Source organism: Zonotrichia leucophrys, chromosome 1A, assembly GCF_028769735.1.
Source record: "Zonotrichia leucophrys gambelii isolate GWCS_2022_RI chromosome 1A, RI_Zleu_2.0, whole genome shotgun sequence".
NCBI lineage: Eukaryota > Metazoa > Chordata > Aves > Passeriformes > Passerellidae > Zonotrichia > Zonotrichia leucophrys.
Window position 1 is genome coordinate 70,892,406 of NC_088170.1, and position 24,265 is coordinate 70,916,670.

General features: G+C 48.1%; 1 protein-coding gene across 1 annotated transcript in view; it reads left to right on the top strand.

The window, feature by feature from the left end:
* EXOC4 (exocyst complex component 4) overlaps positions 1 to 24,265 on the top strand; it is a 436,574-nt gene that overhangs the window by 382,659 nt on the left and 29,650 nt on the right. The window contains exons 15-17 of the mRNA XM_064703095.1: positions 5,916 to 6,057; positions 10,705 to 10,883; positions 13,166 to 13,325. Of these exons, the coding sequence (XP_064559165.1) occupies positions 5,916 to 6,057; positions 10,705 to 10,883; positions 13,166 to 13,325 (481 nt within the window). The remainder of the gene's footprint in view (positions 1 to 5,915; positions 6,058 to 10,704; positions 10,884 to 13,165; positions 13,326 to 24,265) is intronic.

Genomic DNA, 24,265 nt, shown 5'->3' on the forward strand with positions numbered 1-24,265 from the left:
TAAAAAATCCTCAACTGGGAAAATTCCTCTGTTAATTTTTTCTGTTTTCAGTCATTTATGATGTAACTTTCCCAGATCTTGCCCTTCTCAGAATTATTATTTCCTGGGCTGAATTTGATTATCTCAGAAAGCAGAGGAGCAACATAAGAGGTTCGAGCTCCATCCTACAACTCCTCCCACCAAACTCAGGATTTGGTTGATCCTCACTTTTCTTTAAGCACTTTGCAGTCTGGAAAAGGCATGAAAACCACCCAAAACCAATTGGGTCATTAAAAAAACCCCAAAAATCAGGTGTTTTTCACTGAAAAGATGGGAAAAGAAGGAAGAAATTTGTGCAGGGAGAACGAAGAGCAGGATCCTGACACAGGATTAGGGACTGCTCTGATTTCACTATGGAAGGATTCCGTAAAAAATCCTCAACTGGGAAAATTCCTCTGTGAATTTCTTCTGTTTTCAGTCATTTATGATGTAACTTTCCCAGATCTTGCCCTTCTCAGAATTATTATTTCCTGAGCTGAATTTGATTATCTCAGAAAATAAAGGGGCAACATAAGAGGTTCCAGCTCCATCCTACAACTCCTCCAAGCAAACTCGAGGATTTGGTTGATCCTCACTTTTCCTTAAGCACTTTGCAGTCTGGAAAAGGCATGAAAACCACCCAAAACCAATTGGGTCATTAAAAAAACCCCAAAAATCAGGTGTTTTTCACTAAAAATATTGGTTTTTTTCATTTAAGGAAGCAAAATTGTGCAGGGAGAATGAAGAGCAGGATCCTGACACAGGATCAGGAACTGAGTGCCAAGCCAAGCTGGAACTTTTCTCCAGCACGGAAAATTCACCTTCCAGTCTCTGGGATGAGAGGGCCAGTGGAGCAGGGCACTCCTGGCTGTTGTGGTGCCCAGGTGGGCTCAGGCTCAGCTGGAAATGGGTCAGGAAGGAGCAGAAGGGGAACAAGAATTCCATGGCTGATTTTTTTTCCCAGAATTCCAGATTTTTTTTCCCCTTTTCCAACATTTCAGCAGAGATCCCTCCCTTTCTCAGAGTGTGGTGGGTCCACAGCCACAGGAAGGCTCAGTTTTTGCCCAAAGAGCTGCCCAGCTCCACAGCCAAAATGGCATTTTCTACTCACAGCCCTTTAATAATTCAGGCTCTGATTATTTTTTGCTGCTCCAGCTCATTTGTTGGCCTCGTGCTGCCAGGGATGATGGAGTAAAACTATCTGGAGTGAGACTTTAAAGAATGGGATTTTCTCTTCTGGGTGTCCAGAGAAGAAAAGAAAATTGATGGGCTCTGAAAGGGCTTCCTTTGAGCTCCAAAAGTAAAAACACACAGGAGAAATTCAGATTTACGCCCCCCAAAAACCCCACCTGAGCCTCCTCCCTGAAGGATTTCAGTGCTTCAAACAGATTGTGCCCATCTCCCTCCTCCCCTCATCTCCACTGACAAATATAATTACAGCTTCACTGAAAAGTGCTGCAAGTGGATTGTGGAGAGGAGAAAAATGGAGTTTGCATCTGCCTGCAGCAGCGAGGAGCTGACTCCTGCTTTCCTCTGATGGCTCCATCCATCTCCAGCACTCCCGGGCTGGCAGAGCTGCCTCTGCTAAAAGAGAGATGATTCCTGCCCCAAGTGCATCTCCAGGGGGATCAAAACTTCTCAAAATGTAGGATTTTAGGGCTTAAAAATGATGGTTTATCATGCATGGTGGGGTTTTCTGCTTTGTCTGTTACCAGGTAATTATCTAATTATTCCTGAACCTGAAGTCCTGCCACGCTCCAGGGTCACTTGGGGGACAAAAATCTCTCCCCAGGTGCCTCCTGAGAGTCCTGGGATAATCTGGAATTAGAAATTGTGTAAATCAGCCCTTCACTTCCTGGCTGATAATTTGATTTTCTTGGTGGTACAGAGCAGCAGCAGGGAGGAGCTGACTCCTGCTTTCCTCTGATGGCTCCATCCATCTCCAGCACTCCCAGGCTGGCAGAGCTGCCTCTGCTAAAAGAGAGATTATTTCTGCCCCAAGTGCATCTCCAGGGGGACAAAACTTCTCAGAATGTAGATTTGGCTTAAATTATGGTTTTCATGCATGGACAGTGGTTTGCTTTGCTGTTACCAGGTAATTCTAATTATCCTAGACTGGATTGACCAGAATGATTTCTGCCAAGTGCATTCCAGGGATCAAACTCTCAATGTAGATTTGGGTTTAAATGGTTTTTTCATGCATGGTCAGGTGGGGTTTCTGCTCTGTCTGTTACAGGTAATTTTCAATTATCTAACCTAACCTGAAGTCCTGTCCACACTCCAGGGTCACTTGGGGGAGAAAAAGTCTCCTAATGCCTCCTGAGAGTCCTGGGATAATCTGGAATTAGAAATTGTGTAAATCAGCCCTTCACCCCCTCACTGATAATTTGATTTTCTTGATGGGACAGAGCAGCAGCGAGGAGCTGACTCCTGCTTTCCTCTGATGGCTCCATCCATCTCCAGCACTCCCGGGCTGGCAGAGCTGCCTCTGCTAAAAGAGAGATGATTCCTGCCCCAAGTGCATCTCCAGGGGGATCAAAACTTCTCAAAATGTAGGATTTTGGGGCTTTAAAAAATGATGGTTTTCATGCATGGTACAGGTGGGGTTTTCTGCTTTGTCTGTTACCAGGTAATTTTCTAATTATCCCTAGACTTGGCATTGACCAGGAGATGATTCCTGCCCCAAGTGCATCTCCAGGGGGATCAAAACTTCTCAAAATGTAGGATTTTGGGGCTTAAAAATTATGTTTTTTCATGCATGGTACAGGCGGGGTTTTCTGCTTTGTCTGTTACCAGGTAATTTTCTAATTATCCCTAAACCTAACCCTGAAGTCCTGTCACACTCCAGGGTTACTTGGGGGAGAAAAAGTTCTCCTTAAATGCCTCCTGAGAGTCCTGGGATAATCTGGAGTTAGAAATTGTGTAAATAAGCCCTTCACTTCCTCACTGATAATTTGATTTTCTTGATGGGACAGAGCAGCAGCGAGGAGCTGACTCCTGCTTTCCTCTGATGGCTCCATCCATCTCCAGCACTCCCAGGCTGGCAGAGCTGCCTCTGCTAAAAGAGAGATGATTCCTGCCCCAAGTGCATCTCCAGGGGGATCAAAACTTCACAAAATGTAGGATTTTGGGGCTTTAAAAATTATGTTTTTTCATGCATGGTACAGGTGGGGTTTTCTGCTTTGTCCTGTCACAGTATTCTATTACCAACGGCCTTGACAAAGATATTCTGCCCCAAGTTATCCCGGGATCAAACTACAATTAATTTGCTAAATTTTTTTCACTGTAAGTGGTTTGCTTTGCCCTGTCACAGGTTATCTAATTATCTGACCGAAGCTGTCACCAGGTCATTGGGGACAAAAATCTCTCCCAGGTGCCTCGAAGTCCTGGGATAATCTGGAATTAGAAATTGTGTAAATCAGCCCCTCACCCCCTTACTGATAATTTGATTTTCTTGATGGGACGGAGCAGCAGCAGTGAGGAGCTGACTCCTGCTTTCCTCTGATGGCTCCATCCATCTCCAGCACTCCCGGGCTGGCAGAGCTGCCTCTGCTAAAAGAGAGATGATTCCTGCCCCAAGTGCATCTCCAGGGGGATCAAAACTTCTCAAAATGTAGGATTTTGGGGCTTAAAAATTATGTTTTTTCATGCATGGTACAGGTGGGGTTTTCTGCTTTGTCTGTTACCAGGTAATTTTCTAATTATCCCTAGACCTGGCCTTGACCAGGAGATGATTCCTGCCCCAAGTGCATCTCCAGGGGGATCAAAACTTCTCAAAATGTAGGATTTTGGGGCTTAAAAATGATGTTTTTTCATGCATGGTACAGGTGGGGTTTTCTGCTTTGCCCTGTCACTGGGTAATTATCTAATTATTCCTGACCCTGAAGTCCTGTCACACTCCAGGGTTACTTGGGGGACAAAAATCTCTCCCCAGGTGCTTCCTGAGAGTCCTGGGATAATCTGGAATTAGAAATTGTGTAAATCAGCCCCTCACCCCCTCACTGATAATTTGATTTTCTTGGTGGGACAGAGCTCAGTGAGCAGAGAGGGGCTGGGAGGAGGCTCAGGGAAGGGGAATCCTCATCATTCCCACCCGCCCAGGCTGGATTGCCACCCTCATTGTTCCCTCTGTATTCCCCTTCCACACTCCAGGCCAGTTCATTTCCAGCAGGATTTGCCAGGCTGGTGTTCTTTGATTCAAAAATTTAATTCATGAATTTTGCTCTGACCTCAGGAGTTGCTGAGAGGGATTAATTGATGGAGTTAATTAATGGAATGGGTTGGGTTGGAGGGGACCTCAAGGATCACCTCATTCCAACCATGGCAGGGACACTTTCCACCATCCCAGGGGGCTCCAAGCCCCTTCCAGCCTGGCCTTGGGCACTGCCAGGGATCCAGGGGCAGCCACAGCTGCTCTGGGCACCCAAGATCATCTACCTCCATAATCTGTGATTTTCATACTTAATTGTACATTTTCCATATTTAATTGTACAGTTCCCTCATCTGCTTCCATATTCTGTGACTTCCTCACTTAACTGTACAGTTCCCTCCTCTTTGTTCACCTCTGCTTTAATTTATTTTGCACACACACACAAAAAAAAAAAAAAAGGATTTTTTTCCCCCTCGCCCCACTTTGCTTTTTTTTTTCTCTTTTCAGGCTGGGTGTCAGGGTGTGTTTTATTTTCGGCTGATTATTTTTGGTGTTTAATCCAAAGTTCCTTTCCCAAAGCAGGGCTGTGGCTGTACAAAAATCACATTTCCTTAAAGCAGCATCACTCCAAATGGAATTTGATGGTCAGCAGCTCCTTGGGAATGCACAGATCCCTCCTGTGCTGGATCTGGAGCAGCTGAGGGAGCTGGGAAAGGGGCTCAGAAAATGGAGAAAATGATCCCATGATTCAGCTAGGAGATGGAGAACTCCATGAGGGAAAAAATAACATTGCCATGTAAAGAAGCAAATATAAAACATCAGTGAGTCAGGTTAGGCTGGAAATTCAGTCCCTAACCTTACTTTCCCTGTTCCAGAAGCATTTTGAAGGAGCCAGCAAGGATAGAAATCATTTATATGGCACAGGAATCTCTACTTAGAGCAAAGGATAAACCCACCCCAAACAAGAAGATGTTTTTACCAAGCAGGAAGAGAGCACAGGCAAACAAGGCAGCAAATGGTGCAAGCAGAAAAAAGGGCTCAGAATTTTCCACTGCAAGAAAACTGAAAAACAACTTCTAGCTTAAACTGTAATGCACTGACTTTGAGTGACTGGAGAACAGTAACATGAATATGGTAATTACAGTAGTTATGACAGGCTATAGATAACAGTTCAGGTATAGGTTCTGCTGTATTGAGATGCTCAGCAAAGAAAAGTCCATAATGCACTGTAACCAAAACCAAAGGGGCTCCAGGGCTGCCTGCAGCTGGAGCTGACAGCTGTGGGCACAGCTCTGTCACCCACCACCCTGGGCTGCTGTGACACCTTGGGTACAATAAACTGCATTTTGGATACAATAAACTGCATTTTGGACACAATAAACTGCATTTTGGATACAATAAACTGCATTTTGGAGAGCCACTGGAATCCCACATCCCTCATTTTCAGCTCAACAGTGGCGCCCAACGTGGGGCACCATTAGTAAGAGCCTGAATGAGGGAGGTGGGTCTGCAGGCCTGCCTGCATCTGGAGCTGACAGCTGTGGGCACAGCTCTGGCACCCACCACCCTGGGCTGCTGTGACACCTTGGGTACAATAAACTGCATTTTGGATACAATAAACTGCATTTTGGATACAATAAACTGCATTTTGGACACAATAAACTGCATTTTGGACAGCCCCTGGAGTCCCACATCTCTCATTTCAGCTCTTACAAGATCTCAAATTGAACTCTTTTTCTCTTGGCAGCCACGTCCCCGGGCCAGGACAGCCATGCCAGCCTGGAGCACCTTCCTGCGTCCGAGCAGATCCTGCAGAGCCTGAGTGAGCTGGCCAGGTCCTTCCAGGAGATGGCTGACCGCTGCCTGCTGGTGCTGCACTTGGAAGTCAGGTAAAAACCTGGAATCTGGGCATGGAGGGATGTGCTGGTGCTCACAGGGGTCCCAGGATGAGGGAAGAGATGAGGATCTGACTCCATGTTTCAGAAGGCTGATGTATTGTTTTATCATAAATATTATATTAAAAGAAAATGATATATTAAAATTAGACTAAAAGAATAGAAGAAAGGATTTCATCAGAAGGCTTGCAAGGAATAGAAAAAAAATGGAATGATAATAAAATTTTGTGACTGACCAGACAGTCCAATACAGCTGGGCTGTGATTGGCCATTAATTAAAAACAACCAACACAGACCAATCCCAGATGCACCTGTTGCATTCCACAGCAGCAGATAATCATTGTTTACATTTTGTTCCTGAGGCCTCTCAGCTTCTCAGGAGAAAAAATCCTAAGGAAAGGATTTTTCATAAAACATGTCTGTGACAGAGGGGCATCTTGGGAGGCTGCAGGTGGAGATCATGTCCAGAGGACACAAATAAACTTGTCCATTAATGCATCAAAGGTGAGTCCAGGAATGCCAGATCTCCAAATCGTGGGTGGCCCAATGTGGATGGAGGCAGGCACCAAAAGTGGAATTTCCTAGGGAGGTTTGTCTCTTAACTAAAAGAATTCAGGAAGAAATTCCTCAATGTGGATGTGGTGGGGTCCTACCAGAGCAGCTGGGGCTGCTCCTGGATCCCTGCAATGTCCAAGGCCAGGTTGGACAGGACTTGGAGCACTCTGGGATGGTGGGAGATGTCCCTGCCCATGGCAAGGGTGGCGCTGGATGACTTTGCAGGTCCCTCCAACCCAACCCATTCTGTGATTCCATGATTATGGTTCAGAGACCAGGAAAAAATGTGATTTTCGGGGACTTTGTCCTTCCAAAACAACACAATGGTGTTGTCACAGTCTGACAGGTGTCTCCACAGTTTGGGTTTTTTTGGGATTACAAATAAGAGCTTCTCCTCCCACTTTTTCAAACAGTAACAGGAACTGAGGAGCCAGCTGGATTTTTTTTAAGGGCTGGGTGATTTCATGAAGTCTTTGCCTTCACATGCAAAGACCAAAGGCAGCAAATCCCTTTCCTCAGGCTGCCAGCTGCCCACTCCAGGGCTGGGAAGATGTTTTTCCCTGGAGAACTCTTCAGGCCAGGTGTATTTTCATTGCTTCCCTTTGCTCTGAGGCATCAGATAGCAGGGGGATGTCAGAGCTTTGATGGATCACCAGTTTGTTCTTTGGTGACACATCCCAAGCCACGTCGTGTCCCCGTGTGCTCTGCTGGATCAGCGTGGGGCTCTGGAAAAAAAAATCCAGATTAATTCTTGTCAGCACTCCTTCATCCTGCCATCCATCAGTGCTGGGCTTGGGAGGATTTGAGGAAAAGGAGGTGGAAATATGGAAATGGAGAAGTTTTCCAGCTGGTCTAAAGGACCACTGGCCTCTGTGGCTTCTTGTCACACTTGGGTTAAGCAAAAACCCTTAAAATGGACTTGAGGGATAAATTCTGCAGTGATTTAGAGCAGTGCTTCCAACAGGAGCCGAGTTTGGAGCTGTGAATTCACCAAACCACCAAATCACTGTGTCCAAAGGGTGGAAGGGATTGAAGAATTGAGACATCAGGGAAACCCCTGGATCCCTCACTCTGCATTTCCAGCCACCTGCAGAACTCTGGTGCCTGTTCCTGGCAGGATTCTCTGATCCTGCACCCATTCCCTGGATCTGTAATGTCCAGGGTGCACAGCACGGCGGGAATCCATCCACTGTGGGTTGAGAGACACTCAGAGCACATTTGGGAAGAGCCTGGGGGTTTATCCCACCTCTGGCTGCTGCAGAGACACCAGAACAGCCAGGAATCTGGGAATTGTCTCCTTGAATTCCCCAGGAATTTTGGGAATTCCACACAATTATCCCCTGATTTTCTCCTGCCTCAGAGCCCACGTTCATTCCACATGCAGCTTGGTGTTGTCTTCTCCTCCTCCAGTGCTCCTGAGGTCACTGAGATCCTGCTCCTTGGATCTGGATGTCCTTCCTTAAAGGAGACATTTGGCACTCCCAGATCCTTCTCCAAGCCATGGAATCACATCCTACAATCCTGGCAAGGTTTGGGTTGGAGAGGACCTTAAAGATCATCCAGTGCCACGGGCAGGGACACCTTCCCCAATCCCAGGTTGCTCCAAGCCCTGTCCAGCCTGGGAATGGAAGCGGCTTTTGTTGGAATAACCATGGAATTTTAGATTAGTTAATGTCTGTTACAGGATTTTCATATTTTAAAACAATATATATAAAACTTTATATATATAAAACACATATATAAAACTTTATCTATATAAAAATTACATATATAAAATTATCTATAAGATGCTTTTACTCTGGGGATTGCAAACCCTAAACTGGATTTGCTCGTGATGGCACCTCAAGGGTGTTTTCCAGGGAATGTGGAAGCCAGGACATCTCTGGCACAGCTTTGGGCCACTCTGGTGTGAACTTCTGTCCCCATGTGCTGACCCTGAGTTATCCCCAAATTCCAGGGATTTTCCCTCAGGCTTTGATTTGGCAGGTGAATTCCAGAATCATGGAAACTTTGGAAAAGACCTTTAAGATCATGAGGTCCAACCGTTCCCAGCCAAGGCCACGACTGCCCATGTCCCCAAGTGCCATCTCCACATGGCTTTACATCCCTCAGGAATGGGGACTCCACCCCTGCCCTGGACACACTATGCAAGGCTGGATGATCATTTCCATGAAGGAATTTTCCCTAAAATCCAACCTAAACCTCTCCTGGTGGAAGTAGAACCCAACCCTGTTCCCACTCCAAAAGGAGAAGGAGCTCTGCTGTGGATCTTTCAGGACACAGCAATTTCCTCTCTGGCTTTGAGAGAAACAACTTAATTATGGTATTTTTCAGAGTCCTAAAAGTGGATTAAACTGCATGGAATTTCTCCTTCCATGGAGGGGGAAAGTTGGATTTGAGTGCGTGGAATTTCTCCCTCCATGGAGGGGGCAAAATTGGGATTTAACTGCAAGGAATTTCTCCTTCCATGGAGGGATGATAGTTGGGCACATTGGGATTTAACTGTGTGGAACTTCTCCTTCCATGGACGTGGTTTGGCACATTGGGATTCAACTGCAAGGAATTTCTCTTTCTGTGGAGGGGGAAAGTTGGGATTTACTGCATGGAATTTCTCCTTCCATGAAGGGGGGCAAGTTGGGATATAAGTGCATGGCATTTCTCTTTCCATGGAGGGATGATGGTTGGGCACGTTGGGATTCAACTACATGGAATTTCTCTTTCCATGGAGGGATGATGGTTGGGTACGTTGGGATTTAACTGTATGGAATTTCTCCTTCCATGGAGAGGGATAAGTTGGGATTTGACTGCATGGAATTTCTCTTTTCATGGAGGGATGATGGTTGGGCACATTGAGATTCAACTGCAAGGCATTTCTCTTTCCATGTAGGGGGGAAAGTTGGGATTTGACTGCATGGAATTTCTCCTTCCATGGAGGGATGATGGTTGGGCACATTGGGATTTAACTGTGTGGAACTTCTCCTTCCATGGAGATGGTTTGGCACATTGGGATTCAACTGCAAGGAATTTCTCTTTCTATGGAGAGGAGCAAGTTTGGATTTAAGTGCATGGAATTTCTCTTTTTATGGAGGGATGATGGTTGGGCATATTGGGATTTAAGTGCATGGAATTTCTCCTTCCATGGAGGGAGGCAAATTGGGATTTGACTGCATGGAATTTCTCCTTCCATGGAGATGGTTTGGCACATTGGGATTCTTCTGCAAGAAATTTCTCCTTCCATGGAGGGATGATGGTTATTCATGTTGTAATTTAAATGCAAGGAATTTCTCCTTCTATGGATGGATGATGGTTGGGCATGTTGGGATTTAACTGTGTGGAATTTCTCCTTCCATTGAGGGATGATGGTTGGACATGTTGAGATTTGACTGCATGGAATTTCTCCTTCCATGGAGATGGTTGGGCACGTTGGGATTCAACTGCAAGAAATTTCTCATTCCATGGAGGGGTGATGGTTGTTCATGTTCGAATTTAACTGCAAGGAATTTCTCTTTCCATGGAGGGATGATGGTTGGGCATGTTGGGATTTAACTGTGTGGAATTTCTCCTTCCATGGAGGGATGATGGTTGGGCACATTGGTGAGCAGGATGGAGTTGCAGTAGTGTGAAATGCTTGGGAGTAGGCACAATCTTGGAATTTCAGTGCTCATTCCATGACCCCTGGCTCGCTGGTTCTGCCAGTCATCCCTTTTATGAGGTTTTCATGGAAGGAGTTCTTGTTGGAGGACTGGTATTGTATGGGAACTTGGGGAATCTTGGGAACAATTATCCTAACAGGAGCCACAATCCCACTTACCACCTCATTCACCCTCTATATCCTCATAATAACACAGCAAGGCACTCTCCCATCCCATTCAGTGGGGTGATGGAGGTCAGATCCATCTCCAAGGATCTGTTGGATCCATCCCTGAAGATGGAACAGCGACAAGAGGAGGATGCCTCTAATAGAAACATCACCACCCATCTCCTGAAGTTATTTTACCAGCTTGAGGAAGGGGAAAGCCACTTTGCATCCCATAAAAACTTTAAAACAGGGGTTGTTTCAATGTGATGTGTCCCTCGTGCCCACAGGGTTCACTGTTTCCACTACCTGATCCCTCTGGCCAAGCAGGGGAACTACGCCATCGTGGCCAACGTGGAGAGCATGGACTACGACCCGCTGGTGGTGCGGCTCAACAAGGACATCAGCGCCATCGAGGAGGCCATGAGTGCCAGCCTGCAGCAGCACAAGTTCCAGTACATCTTCGAAGGTCAGGCTCCTCCCAGTCCTTCCTCCATAAAGGGTTTGCCATGCTCATCCCAAAGCTCCAGGATTCCTTTTGGGGGTGGAGCAGAGTGAGGCGCTGCTGTCACCTACAGAGCGTTGAGTGAGAGCCGTGTGGGAGAGCTGGGAATGTTCCCCTGGAGCAGGGAGGGATCCAGGGAGAGCTGGGAATGTTCCCCTGGAGCAGGGAAGGATCCAGGGAGAGCTGGGAATGTTCCCCTGGAGCAGGGAAGGCTCCAGGGAGAGCTGGGAATGTTCCCCTGGAGCAGGGAGGGATCTGAGAGAGCTAGGAATGTTCCCCTGGAGCAGGGAAGGCTCCAGGCAGAGCTGCCAGCACAGGGCAGGGCCTGCAGGGGGTCCAGGAGAGCTGCAGAGGGACTGGGGACAAGGCTGCAGGGACAGCACCCAGGGAATGGCTCCCACTGCCAGAGGGCAGCCATGGGTGGCATCTTGGCAATGAGCAATTCCTGCCTGGGCTGGCATTGCCAGAGCAGCTGGGGCTGCCCCTGATCCCTGCAGTGCCCAAGGCCAGGCTGGAGCAGCCTGGGATGGTGGGCTTGGAATGGGATGGGCTTGAAGGGCCCTTCCCACCCAAACCATTCTGGCATTTGGGACACTCAGAATCCATCCCCAGGGGTTTTTATGGAAGTTGGGGATGGCAAAGGGAAGGGAGACCCTTCCTGGAGTGCTGAGATTGCCAGTGAAGCCCCCAGAGCCCAAAATCCCTTCCTGGAGAGGAGTCGGGGTGGGGATGGATCCAATGCCAGGCTGGGAGAGCTGGGAATGGAGGGAATTCCCTGGAGAGGGAGCCTGGGCTGGGATTTTGGGAAGGGATTCCCAGAGCAGCTGGGGCTGCCCCTGATCCCTGCAGTGCCCAAGGCTGGACACTGGGGCTGGAGCAGCCTGGGATGGTGGGAGGTGTCCCTGCCCATGGGATTGGAACTGGATGGTCTTTAAGGTCCTTTTCCACCCAAACCATCCTGGGATTCTGGATTGTTCGTTCAAGAAGAGGGAATTGGCTCCACACAGAGCCACGGGGACCATTCACATCCTGTTGAAGTTTAAATTCACACTCATGGTCCTCCTTAATCACTCCTTTTAATCCCAGGTCTGGGATTTACAGATTTCCCACCCAGCTCCCTGTACATGAACTAAATCCTTAATTTAGACTTTTAATTGACCTCTGGGCTTGCCCAGACCTGTGCAGTGCAAATCAGGCTGGGTTTTTGCTCTTTGGAATGTGGCAGGAGTGGATCCATCATTTTGGGGGTGCCTGTGTCCCTTAGCCCCCAGCTGCTGTGCCCTTCTGACATCCTTCAGACACAGGAAACTGTTCAGGATTGATCAGAGAGGGTTTGTGCATCAGGGGCGTTGGAATGCAGCTCATTCCCACTCCTGGAAACTGAATTTACCAGGAAAAACAGGGAAACCACCACCCTGGAAAAGAGATTAAAACCAGATTAAAACCCTTTGGTTCTACAGGAGCTGCAGTGACCCACTGCTCTGCCCAGACAGGCAGAGGGACTGGAAGGGACATTGTGCAAAGCCTGGCTAAAAATCACTGGTTGTGACAACACAGCTCTAAGTTTTGGGGCAGTTTTGTGTTTTTACTAGAGAGGTGAAAAGTCCTAAACTGCACCACAAAGATTACTGAGGGTTTCCAGTTAAAACCCAATTATCCCTTGATACACAGCTCTAAGTTTTGGGGCAGTTTTGTGTTTTTACTGAAGAGGTGCAAAGTCCTAAACTGCACCACGAAGATTTCTGAGGCTTTCTGTGACGGTGTTCACAGAGGTCTTAGGTTGAGGGAAGAGATGAGAATGTTGACTCCATGTTTCAGAAGGCTGATTTATTATTTTATGATATATATTATGTTAAAAGTATACTAAAAGAACAGAAGAAAGGATTTCATCAGAAGGCTTGCAAGGAATAGGAAGAATGATCATAAAATTTTGTGACTGACCAGAGAGTCTGAGCCAGCTGAGCTGTGATTGGCCATTAATTAGAAACAACCACATGAGCCCAATCCCAGATGCACCTGTTGCATTCCACAGCAGCAGATAATCAATGTTTACATTTTGTTCCTGAGGCCTCTCAGCTTCTCAGGAGAAAAATCCTAAGGAAAGGATTTTTCATAAAACATATCTGTGACAAGTTTACAGTTAAAACCCAATTATCCCTTGATCCAGCTCACAGGCACCACTTACAATGCACATTTTGGGGGTTTTCACCATGAATTACTGGCACTAAATCTCTTCTTCCTTGCAGGTTTGGGCCACCTCATCTCCTGCATCCTCATCAACGGCGCGCACTACTTCAGGCGCATCAGCGAGTCGGGCATCAAGAAGATGTGCAGGAACATCTTCATCCTGCAGCAGAACCTCACCAACATCACCATGTCCCGCGAGGCCGACCTGGACTTCGCCAGGTGAGCACAGACCTGGCCCTGTGCCCCTCACCTGGGGCCCGCAGGAGCTGAGATAATGTAAATTATTTGTACACTATCTACAGTAATTTTCCAGTACCTATCACCTATGTTAGATGTCAGAACCCAGGATCTCTCTCTGGCTGTCCTGGATGGCTCCAGCCCCTGTCAGGGGGCTCAGAGACCCTGGCACAGAGCCCAAGACCCCCCTGTGACTTTGATTTTGACCCATGGAAAAAATGACCAACCTTGTATGAGGATCTGCAAGCCACGGAAGTTTAAGTAGAACAATAATGAATTTATCACAGGGTAAAAATGTAGAATTTTAGGGTTTTTAGAATGGGGGTTCATGGGGCAAGGTGAAGGAATCTGGGTGTGTCCTGTCCTCCTTCTTCTTGTCCTCCATCTTCTGCTGTGATGGTGGCACAAATCCTCCATCTTGTCTCCTACCCACCTCCATACTAAAAACCCAAAACTCTACATTTTTCACCCTGTGATAAACTACACCACAATCTGTTTCACACATTCATAGATTCCAATCCATCCCAAAGTCTTGGGAGCTTTCTCCGTGGATGAAGGTTAAAAGCAGTGTTCTCCTGGGGCTCAGGCAGAGTCATATCCCCTGTGCCCTGGGTTCCAGCATTCCAAAAGTCTCAGGTGGCCAGATGAGTGGCCAGTTCAACAGCTGGAGGTGTTGGTGGCAATTTTGGCTTTCCTTTGATTGAACAACATGGAATCACAGAATCCAGGGGGGTTGTTAAGGTCAGGGAAGATCTCCAAGGTCATCAAGCCCAAATGTGGATCAGCTGAGGCTGATGTGAGGTCCCACCAAATTGTCTGTTCTTGGTGCTCCCTTGGAGCTTCTCCAAGATCAAAACCCCGGCAGGAAAAAGCTTCCAAATGTGGGGCCTAGAACTTAGGATGGAACCGGGGCTTGGATTTATTCCCAGGTAAGAAATGTTTTGGTTTGTTGAAGGCTCAGGGTCACCAGATCCAGGCTGGCTTGAAGGGACATGTCCCTGGAGTTCTGTTACCTTGGAATAGCAGGAACAGCAAAATAAACCCCAAATAAGCCCAAAACTGGGTGTGACAGACCCCCTGCAAACCTCTCCCACATTCTGGGGCTCAGCTGATCCTTCTGGGTCAGGAGGGGACAGCTGAGCCAGGAATAGCCAAAGGAAAGGTCTGGAACTTGGAAATGGAGGAATGGGGTGAAATAAGAGAGGTTTGTGTGGAACTTGGATCTGACCCACCACAAACTCTTGGTGCCATCACTGGGGCTGAATTTGGAGGGAGGTTTGAGCTCTGTGGGTGAAGAGTGTGACTCAGTGCCTCGTTTGTTTGGGATCACATCTGGGGTTGGATCATTACTGAATCCATTTCTCCAGATCACCATTGGCATGAGGAAGCTGAGGCCTGCAGGAGGGGGAGGGAGGAAGATCCATTATAATCTCCACAAGGAATAAACTTCCCAAATTTCATCTTTTCTTTCTTAAATGTGACCATCCTGTGGCGAAGGAATTTTCCTGATATCCAACCCTAAACTCCTCTGGCACGACTTGGGGCCATTTCCTTGTGTCCTGTCCCTTGTTCCTTGGGGGCAGAGCCTGACCCCACCGTCCCACAGCAGCTTGTGCTGAATCCTTCCCATCAAATCAACTCAGCCACGTTTCTTTTATTGCTTTCACAGCTTCATCTTTTCTACTTTCATGCTCTGTTTGACTCTTTAGTTGTTCAGATGACTCCTGAATGTTTAAATGTTTATTACCCAGATCCTCCTTTGACATCAACAAGGCTCTGGTGCATCCCAGGCCTGCCCCGCTCACCTGAATTCACAATCACCTGAGCAAGGCTCTCACGTCACCCCAGGGACCCCAGGGCAGCCAGGTTCTGCTCAAAATATTAAATAAACATAACAGCTCCCCTCCAGAAGGCATAAAACAACATCAGGCTGGATAAAAGTGATTTGTACCTCTGTGATACAGCTCGGGCAGGAATCTGTAAATGCTCTGTGCTGTGCATAACTCTCAGTTTGGCCTTTTCCAAGATAAAGTGGTTTTTTTCATGTACAGGAACAGTGGCAGAGCTGATGGAGAAATCCTCCCTTCCCCTTTTTTTCCTGGGATAAATTCCCACCCTGCTCCAGGGACCTGGAGGGTCATGGTGGGACAGCCCTGCCTGGATATTTCTGTGTCCATCACACTGAGGGCTCAGCAGCAATTAGCCACAATTAACAACCAGTGCATCACTCTTAAATCTGAATGCCTTAAATCTGAACTCTGGAGCAGATCCCTTTCCTCAAAGTTTGAAATCAGTTTGTAGCAGCAATCAGCCACAATTAACATCACTCTCCACATTTCCCTCTCCATGCCTTAAATCTGAATTCTGGAGCACATCCCTTTCCTCAAGGTTTGAAATGAGTTTGTAGGAAAGACCAGGCCAGTTGAGAAAGGACCAAAAGTTTTATTTTCCTGGGATAAATTCCCTCCCTGCTCCAGGGATCTGGAAGGTCAAGGGTGGGACAGGAGACCCAGCCCTGCCTGGATATTTCTGTGTCCATCACACTGAGGGCTCAGCAGCAATTAGCCACAATTAACAACCAGTGCATCACTCTTAAATCTGAATGCCTTAAATCTGAACTCTGGAGCAGATCCTTTTCCTCAAAGATTCAAATCAGTTTGTAGCAGCAATCAGCCACAATTAACTTCACTCTCCACACTCCCCTCTCCATGCCTTAAATGTGAATTCTGGAGCAGATCCTTTTCCTCAAAGTTTGAAATCAATTTTTAGTTTGAAATCAGTTTGTAACAGCAATCAGCCACAATTAACATCACTCTCCACATTTCCCTCTCCATGCCTTAAATCTGAATTCTGAGGCACATCCCTTTCCTCAAGGTTTGAAATCAGTTTGTAGGAAAGACCAGGCCAGTTGAGAAAGAGCCAAAAGTTTTATTTTCTTGGGATAAATTCCCTCCCTGCTCCAGGGAGCTGGAAGGTCAAGGGTGGGACCGGAGACCCAGCCCTGCCTGGATATTTCTGTGTCCATCACACTGAGGGTTCAGCAGCAATTAGCCACAATTAACAACCAGTGCATCACTCTTAAATCTGAATGCCTTAAATCTGAATTCTGGAGCAGATCCTTTTCCTCAAAGTTTGAAATCAGTCTGTAGCAGCAATCAGCCACAATTAACTTCACTCTCCACACTCCCCTCTCCATGCCTTAAATGTGAATTCTGGAGCAGATCCTTTTCCTCAAAGTTTGAAATCAATTTTTAGTTTGAAATCAGTCTGTAGCAGCAATCAGCCACAATTAACTTCACTCTCCACACTCCCCTCTCCATGCCTTAAATCTGAATTCTGGAGCAGATCCCTTTCCTCAAGGTTTGAAATGAGTTTGTAGGAAAGACCAGACCAGTTGAGAAAGAACCAAAAGTTTTATTTTCTTGGGATAAATTCCCTCCCTGCTCCTGGAACTGGAAGGTCAAGGGTGGGACAGGAGACCCAGCCCTGCCTGGATATTTCTGTGTCCATCAAAATGAAGGCCTCAGCAGCAATTAGCCACAATTAACAATCAATAAATCACTCTTAAATCTGAATGCCTTAAATCTGAACTCTGGAGCAGATCCTTTTCCTCAAAGTTTGAAATCAGTTTGTAGCAGCAATCAGCCACAATTAACTTCACTCTCCACACTCCCCTCTCCATGCCTTAAATCTGAATTCTGGAGCACATCCCTTTCCTCAAGGTTTGAAATGAGTTTGTAGGAAAGACCAGGCCAGTTGAGAAAGGACCAAAAGTTTTATTTTCTTGGGATAAATTCCCTCCCTGCTCCAGGGAACTGGAAGGTCAAGGGTGGGACAGGAGACCCAGCCCTGCCTGGATATTTCTGTGTCCATCAAAGTGAAGGCCTCAGCAGCAATTAGCCACAATTAACAACCAGTGCATCACTCTTAAATCTGAATGCCTTAAATCTGAACTCTGGAGCAGATCCTTTTCCTCAAAGTTTGAAATCAATTTTTAGTTTGAAATCAGTTTGTAGCAGCAATCAGCCACAATTAACTTCACTCTCCACACTCCCCTCTCCATGCCTCCAATCTGAATTCTGGAGCAGATCCCTTTCCTCAAGGTTTGAAATCAGTTTGTAGGAAAGACCAGGCCAGTTGAGAAAGGACCAAAAGTTTTATTTTCTTGGGATAAATTCCCTCCCTGCTCCAGGGAGCTGGAAGGTCAAGGGTGGGACAGGAGACCCAGCCCTGCCTGGATATTTCTATGTCCATCACACTGAGGGCTCAGCAGCAATTAGCCACAATTAACAATCAGTGCATCACTCTTAAATCTGAATGCCTTAAATCTGAATTCTGGAGCAGATCCTTTTCCTCAAAGTTTGAAATGAGTTTGTAGGAAAGACCAGGCCAGTTGAGAAAGAACCAAAAGTTTTATTTTCTTGGGATAAATTCCCTCCCTGCTCCAGGGAGCTGGAAGGTCAAGGGTGGGACAGGAGACCCAGCCCTGCCTGGATCTTTCTGTGTCCATCACACTGAAGGCCTCAGCAGCAATTAGCCACAATTAACAACCAGTGCATCACTCTTAAATCTGAATGCCTTAAATCTGAATTCTGGAGCACATCCCTTTCCTCAAGGTTTGAAATGAGTTTGTAGGAAAGACCAGACCAGTTGAGAAAGAACCAAAAGTTTTATTTTCCTGGGATAAATTCCCTCCCTGCTCCAGGGAGCTGGAAGGTCAAGGGTGGGACAGGAGACCCAGCCCTGCCTGGATATTTCTGTGTCCATCAAAGTGAAGGTCTCAGCAGCAATTAGCCACAATTAACAATCAATAAATCACTCTCCACACTCCCCTCTCCATGCCTCCAATCTGAATTCTGAAGCACATCCCTTTCCTCAAAGTTTGAAATCAGTTTGTAGGAAAGACCAGGCCAGTTCAGAAAGGACCAAAAGTTCCTTAAGGTTTTTCTGAACTTTGTGCTTTTTGATTTTTTTGCTTTTATTTTTCACTTCTGGCATTGTCTTCAAGGCTTTTTAGAGGCCTCAGAGAGCACTGGGCATCCCTTTCTCCTCTGCTCAGGGACTCCAGGCAGTAGAAATCCCAACCAGAGAAGCTGGAAGAGGAAACTCCTTTTCCTCTGAATCAAAAATCAGGTGGAGGATTCAGAGCAAGCCCAGGTAACACTTGTTGGTCCTGGGGAGGCTTTTGCTGTTTAAATCCCATTTTTCCAAAGCTTTGTCACCTGCAGGTGACAACAGCAGCATTTTTGCTGCGTTGGGAGAACCCCATGGCAAAGGGAAAATGTGTTTTAAATGAGTTTTGCTTTCAGATTCTCAGTTCAAGGCAAGGAGAGTCTCAGCAGAGCATCACAGAGCACATTTCCACTGAAAAAAAATGAAATTGCCAAGTGGTGTGAGGAGGTTTTTCCACCAGGATAAAGGGTGAAACGGGCTGGTTCTGACTGCTGAGGTGTCACAAAGGATTTGTGGCATTTGCTGAATTTCCTGCAGATGTTAATGGGTTTTTCACTCCTGTGTGTGTTCAGTATCTAGGGCAGCAGAAATGCAGGAGGTTGTTGGGAATTCCACTGCTTTATTAAGGAAAAAGCAGGATTTTCTCCCTGTGGAATATCCAGGCATGTGTGTAAACTCTGGGACTGAGCATGACTTCCAAATAACTCCAAATTACCAAAGTTTCACAGCCAGAATTAGATTTATAGCATGAAAGGCACAAAAGCTTCAAATTTTGAGTTCCTACTTGGATCCTTTCCCTTGTGCCTTCTTCCCTCCTCTCCCTCTATCCCCACCCAAAATTCTCTGGGATTTTATGAAGATTTCATCAGAGGTCATCACAAAGGGCGAGGATTCTGCTTCAGACTCACCCTTCAATTAAAAAAATCACTGAAAAATGTGATTTTCTGAGTCAGACAGGTGTTAAAATTGAGTGTACAGCTGAGGTGGCTGCAGAGGGAGCAGGGAGAGCAGGGATGGAATGGGAACATTTTCCCTAACCAGCGTCACTGTCACCTGGGAAATGAGCAGGGCTGGCACTGTCCCTGACTCAGGGTCCTCCCTGCCTCAGGGGTGGCAGCTGAGGGGTCCAGAGGTGTCCCCACATCTGGAGAGAGTGGGAGCTGCCATTCCAGCTGTTCCCATGGCCACCCCATCCTGCAGGGACCAGGAATCCTGTCCTGCTGTGGGTGACAATGACAGGAATATTGGCTGGGACATTTCCAGGGATTTTGGCTGGGACATTCCAGGGATATTGGCTGGGACATTTCCAGGGATTTTGGCTGGGACATTTCCAGGATATTGGCTGGGACATTTCTGGGATTTTGGGTGGGACATTCCAGGATATTGGCTGGGACATCTCTGGGATATAGCTGGGACATTTCCAGGATATTGGCTGGGACATTTCTGGGATATTGGCTGGGACAATGCCAGGAGTATTGGCTGGGACATTTCTGGGATATTGGCTGGGACAATGCCAGGGGTATTGGCTGGGACATTCCAGGAATATTGTCTGGGACATTTCCAGGGATATTGGCTGTGTCATTTCTGAGGTATTGGCTGGGACATTCCCAGGAATTTTGGCTGGGACATTTCCAGGGGTATTGTCTGGGACATTTCCAGGGATATTGGCTGTGTCATTTCTGAGGTATTGGCTGGGACATTCCCAGGGATATTGGCTGGGACATTTCCAGAGGTATTGGCTGGAACAATGTCAGGGGTATTGGCTGGGATATTTCTAGGAATATTGGCTGGAATATTCCAGGGATTTTGGCTGGGACATTCCAGGAATATTGTCTGGGATATTTCCAGGGATATTGGCTGGGACATTTCTGAGGTATTGGCTGGGACATTCCCAGGAATTTTGGCTGGGACATTTCCAGAGGTATTGGCTGGAACAATGCCAGGGGTATTGGCTGGGATATTTCTAGGAATATTGGCTGGAATATTCCAGGGATTTTGGCTGGGACATTCCCAGGAATATTGTCTAGGACAATGCCAGGAATATTGGCTGGGACATTTCCAGGAATATTGGCTGGGACATTTCCAGGGATATAGTCTGGGACATTCCCAGGAATATTGGCTGTACCGTGTCCCTGTAGCAGATGTGGCCCCTCATTGGCCCTGCTGGTGGCTCCCAGGGGAGATGGACTGGGGAGGAGCCATCAGAGCTCCACTTGTTCCTGGTTTGGCCATCACTAAACCCAAATCATGGACTCACAGGATCATGGAAGATGGAAAAGATTTCCCAGCCCATCCAGTCCTGGCTGTGCCCAATCCCCACCTTGTCCCCAGCCCAGAGCTCTGAGTGCCACCTCCAGGTGTTCCTTGGACACCTCCAGGGGTGGACACTCCAAACCTCCCTGGGCAGCCTTTTCCAGTGTTTAACAACATTTAATTTCTTCTTATGGAGAAGGGATTGTCCCAAAATCCACCCTGAGCCCAGCCTGAGGCCGTTCCCTCTGCTCCTGTCCCTGTTCCCTGGGCTGTCCCCTCCTGGCAGGGACTTGTGCAGAGCCACCAGGGCCCCTGAGCCTCCTTTGCTACAGGCTCAGCCCCTTCCCAGCTCCCTCAGCCCCTCCTGGTTCTCCAGGCCCTGCCCAGCTCCCTCAGCCCCTCCTGGTTCTCCAGACCCTTCCCAGCTCCCTCAGCCTCTCCAGATCCTTCCCAGCTCCATTCCCTGGATCCTTTCCAGCCCCTCCTGTTACTCAAACCCATCTTCATTCCAAGGCCAGGTTGGACACTGGGGCTTGGAGCACCTTGGGACAGTGGAAGATGTCCCTGCCCGTGGCCAGGGTGGCTCTGGATGATCCCAAAGTCCCTTCTCACCCAGAGCATTCCATGATCCTGTGAAAGGGGAGGATGGGGAGGTTTAGGATGGAGGATGCAGCTGCAGCTCGAGCTTTTCTCAATCCCACGTCAATCCTGCATCACTCCTGGGCCGGTACCGGGGCTGTGCTGCCAGGTTTGGATCCTCGGCGCTCAACCCTCCTGTCCTGCCAGCCCGCGCAGGTTTTTGTTCCATTGGGCAGCTTTTTGTTCGATTTTCCCCAGATTTCTGCCGTTCCCTGGCAGCAGGAATCAGCAATGCCCTGCTGCCATCTACTGGGAGCTGCCGAGAGAAAGGGAAGCACTCAAACATCCCCGTGCTCGGCAGGGAGACTTTTTATCGCCAAATCTTAATTGTCTGCCTGATTTTACTCCAGATAAATCCTGTGGTTGTGCCTGGGTGCCCCGGTTGCCTGAGGGAGGAGCTGGTGGAGGGAACCTTCCTCTGAAACCATCTCTGAGCTCCATTGGTGTGGGGAGAGCATCAGGTCCAGCAAATCCTGACCTGGATGCTTTGTTCAGAGCCAGGAGTCTCTGCAGAGCTCCTGGGATGCTCCCCTGCCACCTGTGGCAGTCAGTTCCCCTGGATCCCATTTCCGGTTCCACTGGATCCCATTTCCAGTTCCCCTGGATCCCATTTCCAATTCCACTGGATCCCATTTCCAATTCCACTGGATCCCATTTCCAATTCCACTGGATCCTATACCCAATTCCACGGGATCCCATTTCCAATTCTACTGGATCCCATTTCCAGTTCCCCTGACTCCCATTTCCAATTCCACTGGGTCCCATTTCCAGTTCCCCTGATTCCCATTTCCAGTTCTACTGGATCCCATTTCTAGTCCCACTGGATCCCATTCCCTATTCCACTGACTCCCATTTCCTATTCCACTGGATCCCATTTCCAATTCCACTGGGTCCCATTTCCAGTTCCCCTGACTCCCATTTCCAGTTCTACTGGGTCCCATTTCCAGTTCCCCTGACTCCCATTTCCAGTTCTACTGGATCCCATTTCCAGTTCCCCTGACTCCCATTTCCAGTTCCCCTGACTCCCATTTTCAGTTCTACTGGATCCCATTTCCAACTCCAACATTTATAGATTTCCAAAAGTGACAGTGGGTTGGAGGGTGACAGTGCCACCTCTCCAATGACACTGGACAGACCAACAGCCCATCAAATTTCTCCTCCTCCATAAAAGAATGCAAAACAGTGAGTTATTTACAGAAAGTGTGTGAGAGAGTTTGCTACAAGAATGTCAACATCAGAAGGCTTAAAAAATCTTAATTTAAGTGGCAAAAAAAAAAAAAACTTTAAAAATTTAAGGGGAAAAAAAATCTTAAAAAATTTAAGGGAAGCATTTCAAATGTTCTCCTTGGGGCTGCCCTCAAGCCAGGATTAAATTTGGGGTGTTTGGGATCATTCAGTTTGAGCAAACCCCACATTAACTGAGCACACAGGGCACTCTCTGACCCCATTTCGTAGCTGAGTTGTGAAAGGTAAAAATCCCCAAATCTTCCCAGTCTGGATCCCAGGAAATCCCTTCCCTGCAGGGAATGAGGGCCAGGAGAGGCTCTGCAGGAAAAGCTTGTGGAAGGTTGTGCTCCTGTGTCTGCAGCCTGTCCTCGTTTGGGGCCTGCAGCTTTTAATTAACAAAGCTTCTTTGGTTTTCAATTAAGGACTCGCTTACAACAAAATCCGTATTTTCTTCCCCTTTCTTTTCCGCCTTGTTTGCTCCCCCCTGTAGCTTCTGCTGAGCTTTGATCTCAGTGCAGGTTTAATTAGCTGTAATTAGTGGTTTCACCGCATTAACCGAAAATCAGAGGATTAAAAACCGAGGCCCACCTCCCTCCTCCTGCTGCCCATGGGGGATTTTGGGGGATCCGAGGGTCCCTGTGTGGCCCTTGCCCGGTGCATCCCAAAGCTCCACCTTTTTATGGGATCATTAAAATTCCATGGGATCATTAAAACTCCCTCATCCATTCTCAGTGAAATCTGCCAGGAGTTTTTAGGAGGGCCCCAATCTGTGCCTTCCCAGCATTTTCTGGAGCATTTTTTGGGGTGTCTCCCTGCTTTCAGGGAGGTGTCCTGAACTCAGACCTTCTATTAAATTTTTCCAAAAAATTCCGTTTGGAATCATGGAATTGCTTAGGTTGGAAAAGCCCTCCAAGATCACTGAGTCCAGCACAGCCCAGGCCACCACTGCCCCATTGTCCCCAAGTGCCACATCCACATGGATGTTAAATCCCTGAGGGATGGGGGGACTCCATCACTGCCCTGGGCAGCGTTTCTGGGAAGGAATTGTCCCAAAATCCCCCCTGAGGCTGCACTGAGGCCGTTCCCTCTGCTCCTGTCCCTGTTCCCTGGACTGTCCCCTCCTGGCAGGGACTTGTGCAGAGCCACCAGGGCCCCTGAGCCTCCTTTGCTCCAGGCTCAGCCCCTGCCCAGCTCCCTCAGCCCCTCCTGGTTCTCCAGGCCCTTCCCAGCTCCCTCAGCCCCTCCTGGTTCTCCAGGCCCTTCCCAGCTCCCTCAGCCTCTCCTGGTTCTCCAGGCCCTTCCCAGCTCCCTCAGCCCCTCCTGGTTCTCCAGCCCCTTCCCAGCTCCCTCAGCCCCTCCTGGTTCTCCAGGCCCTTCCCAGCTCCCTCAGCCCCTCCTGGTTCTCCAGACCCTTCCCAGCTCCCTCAGCCCCTCCTGGTTCTCCAGGCCCTTCCCAGCTCCCTCAGCCCCTCCTGGTTCTCCAGACCCTTCCCAGCTCCCTCAGCCCCTCCTGGTTCTCCAGACCCTTCCCAGCTCCCTCAGCCTCTCCTGGTTCTCCAGGCCCTTCCCAGCTCCCTCAGCCTCTCCTGGTTCTCCAGGCCCTTCCCAGCTCCCTCAGCCCCTCCTGGTTCTCCAGGCCCTTCCCAGCTCCCTCAGCCCCTCCAGACCCTTCCCAGCTCCCTCAGCCTCTCCTGGTTCTCCAGGCCCTTCCCAGCTCCCTCAGCCCCTCCTGGTTCTCCAGTCCCTTCCCAGCTCCCTCAGCCCCTCCTGGTTCTCCAGACCCTTCCCCACATCCTTTGGCCTTTTCAGCTTTTCCAGCTTTCCCAAACTTTCAGCTTTTCCAGCCCTTC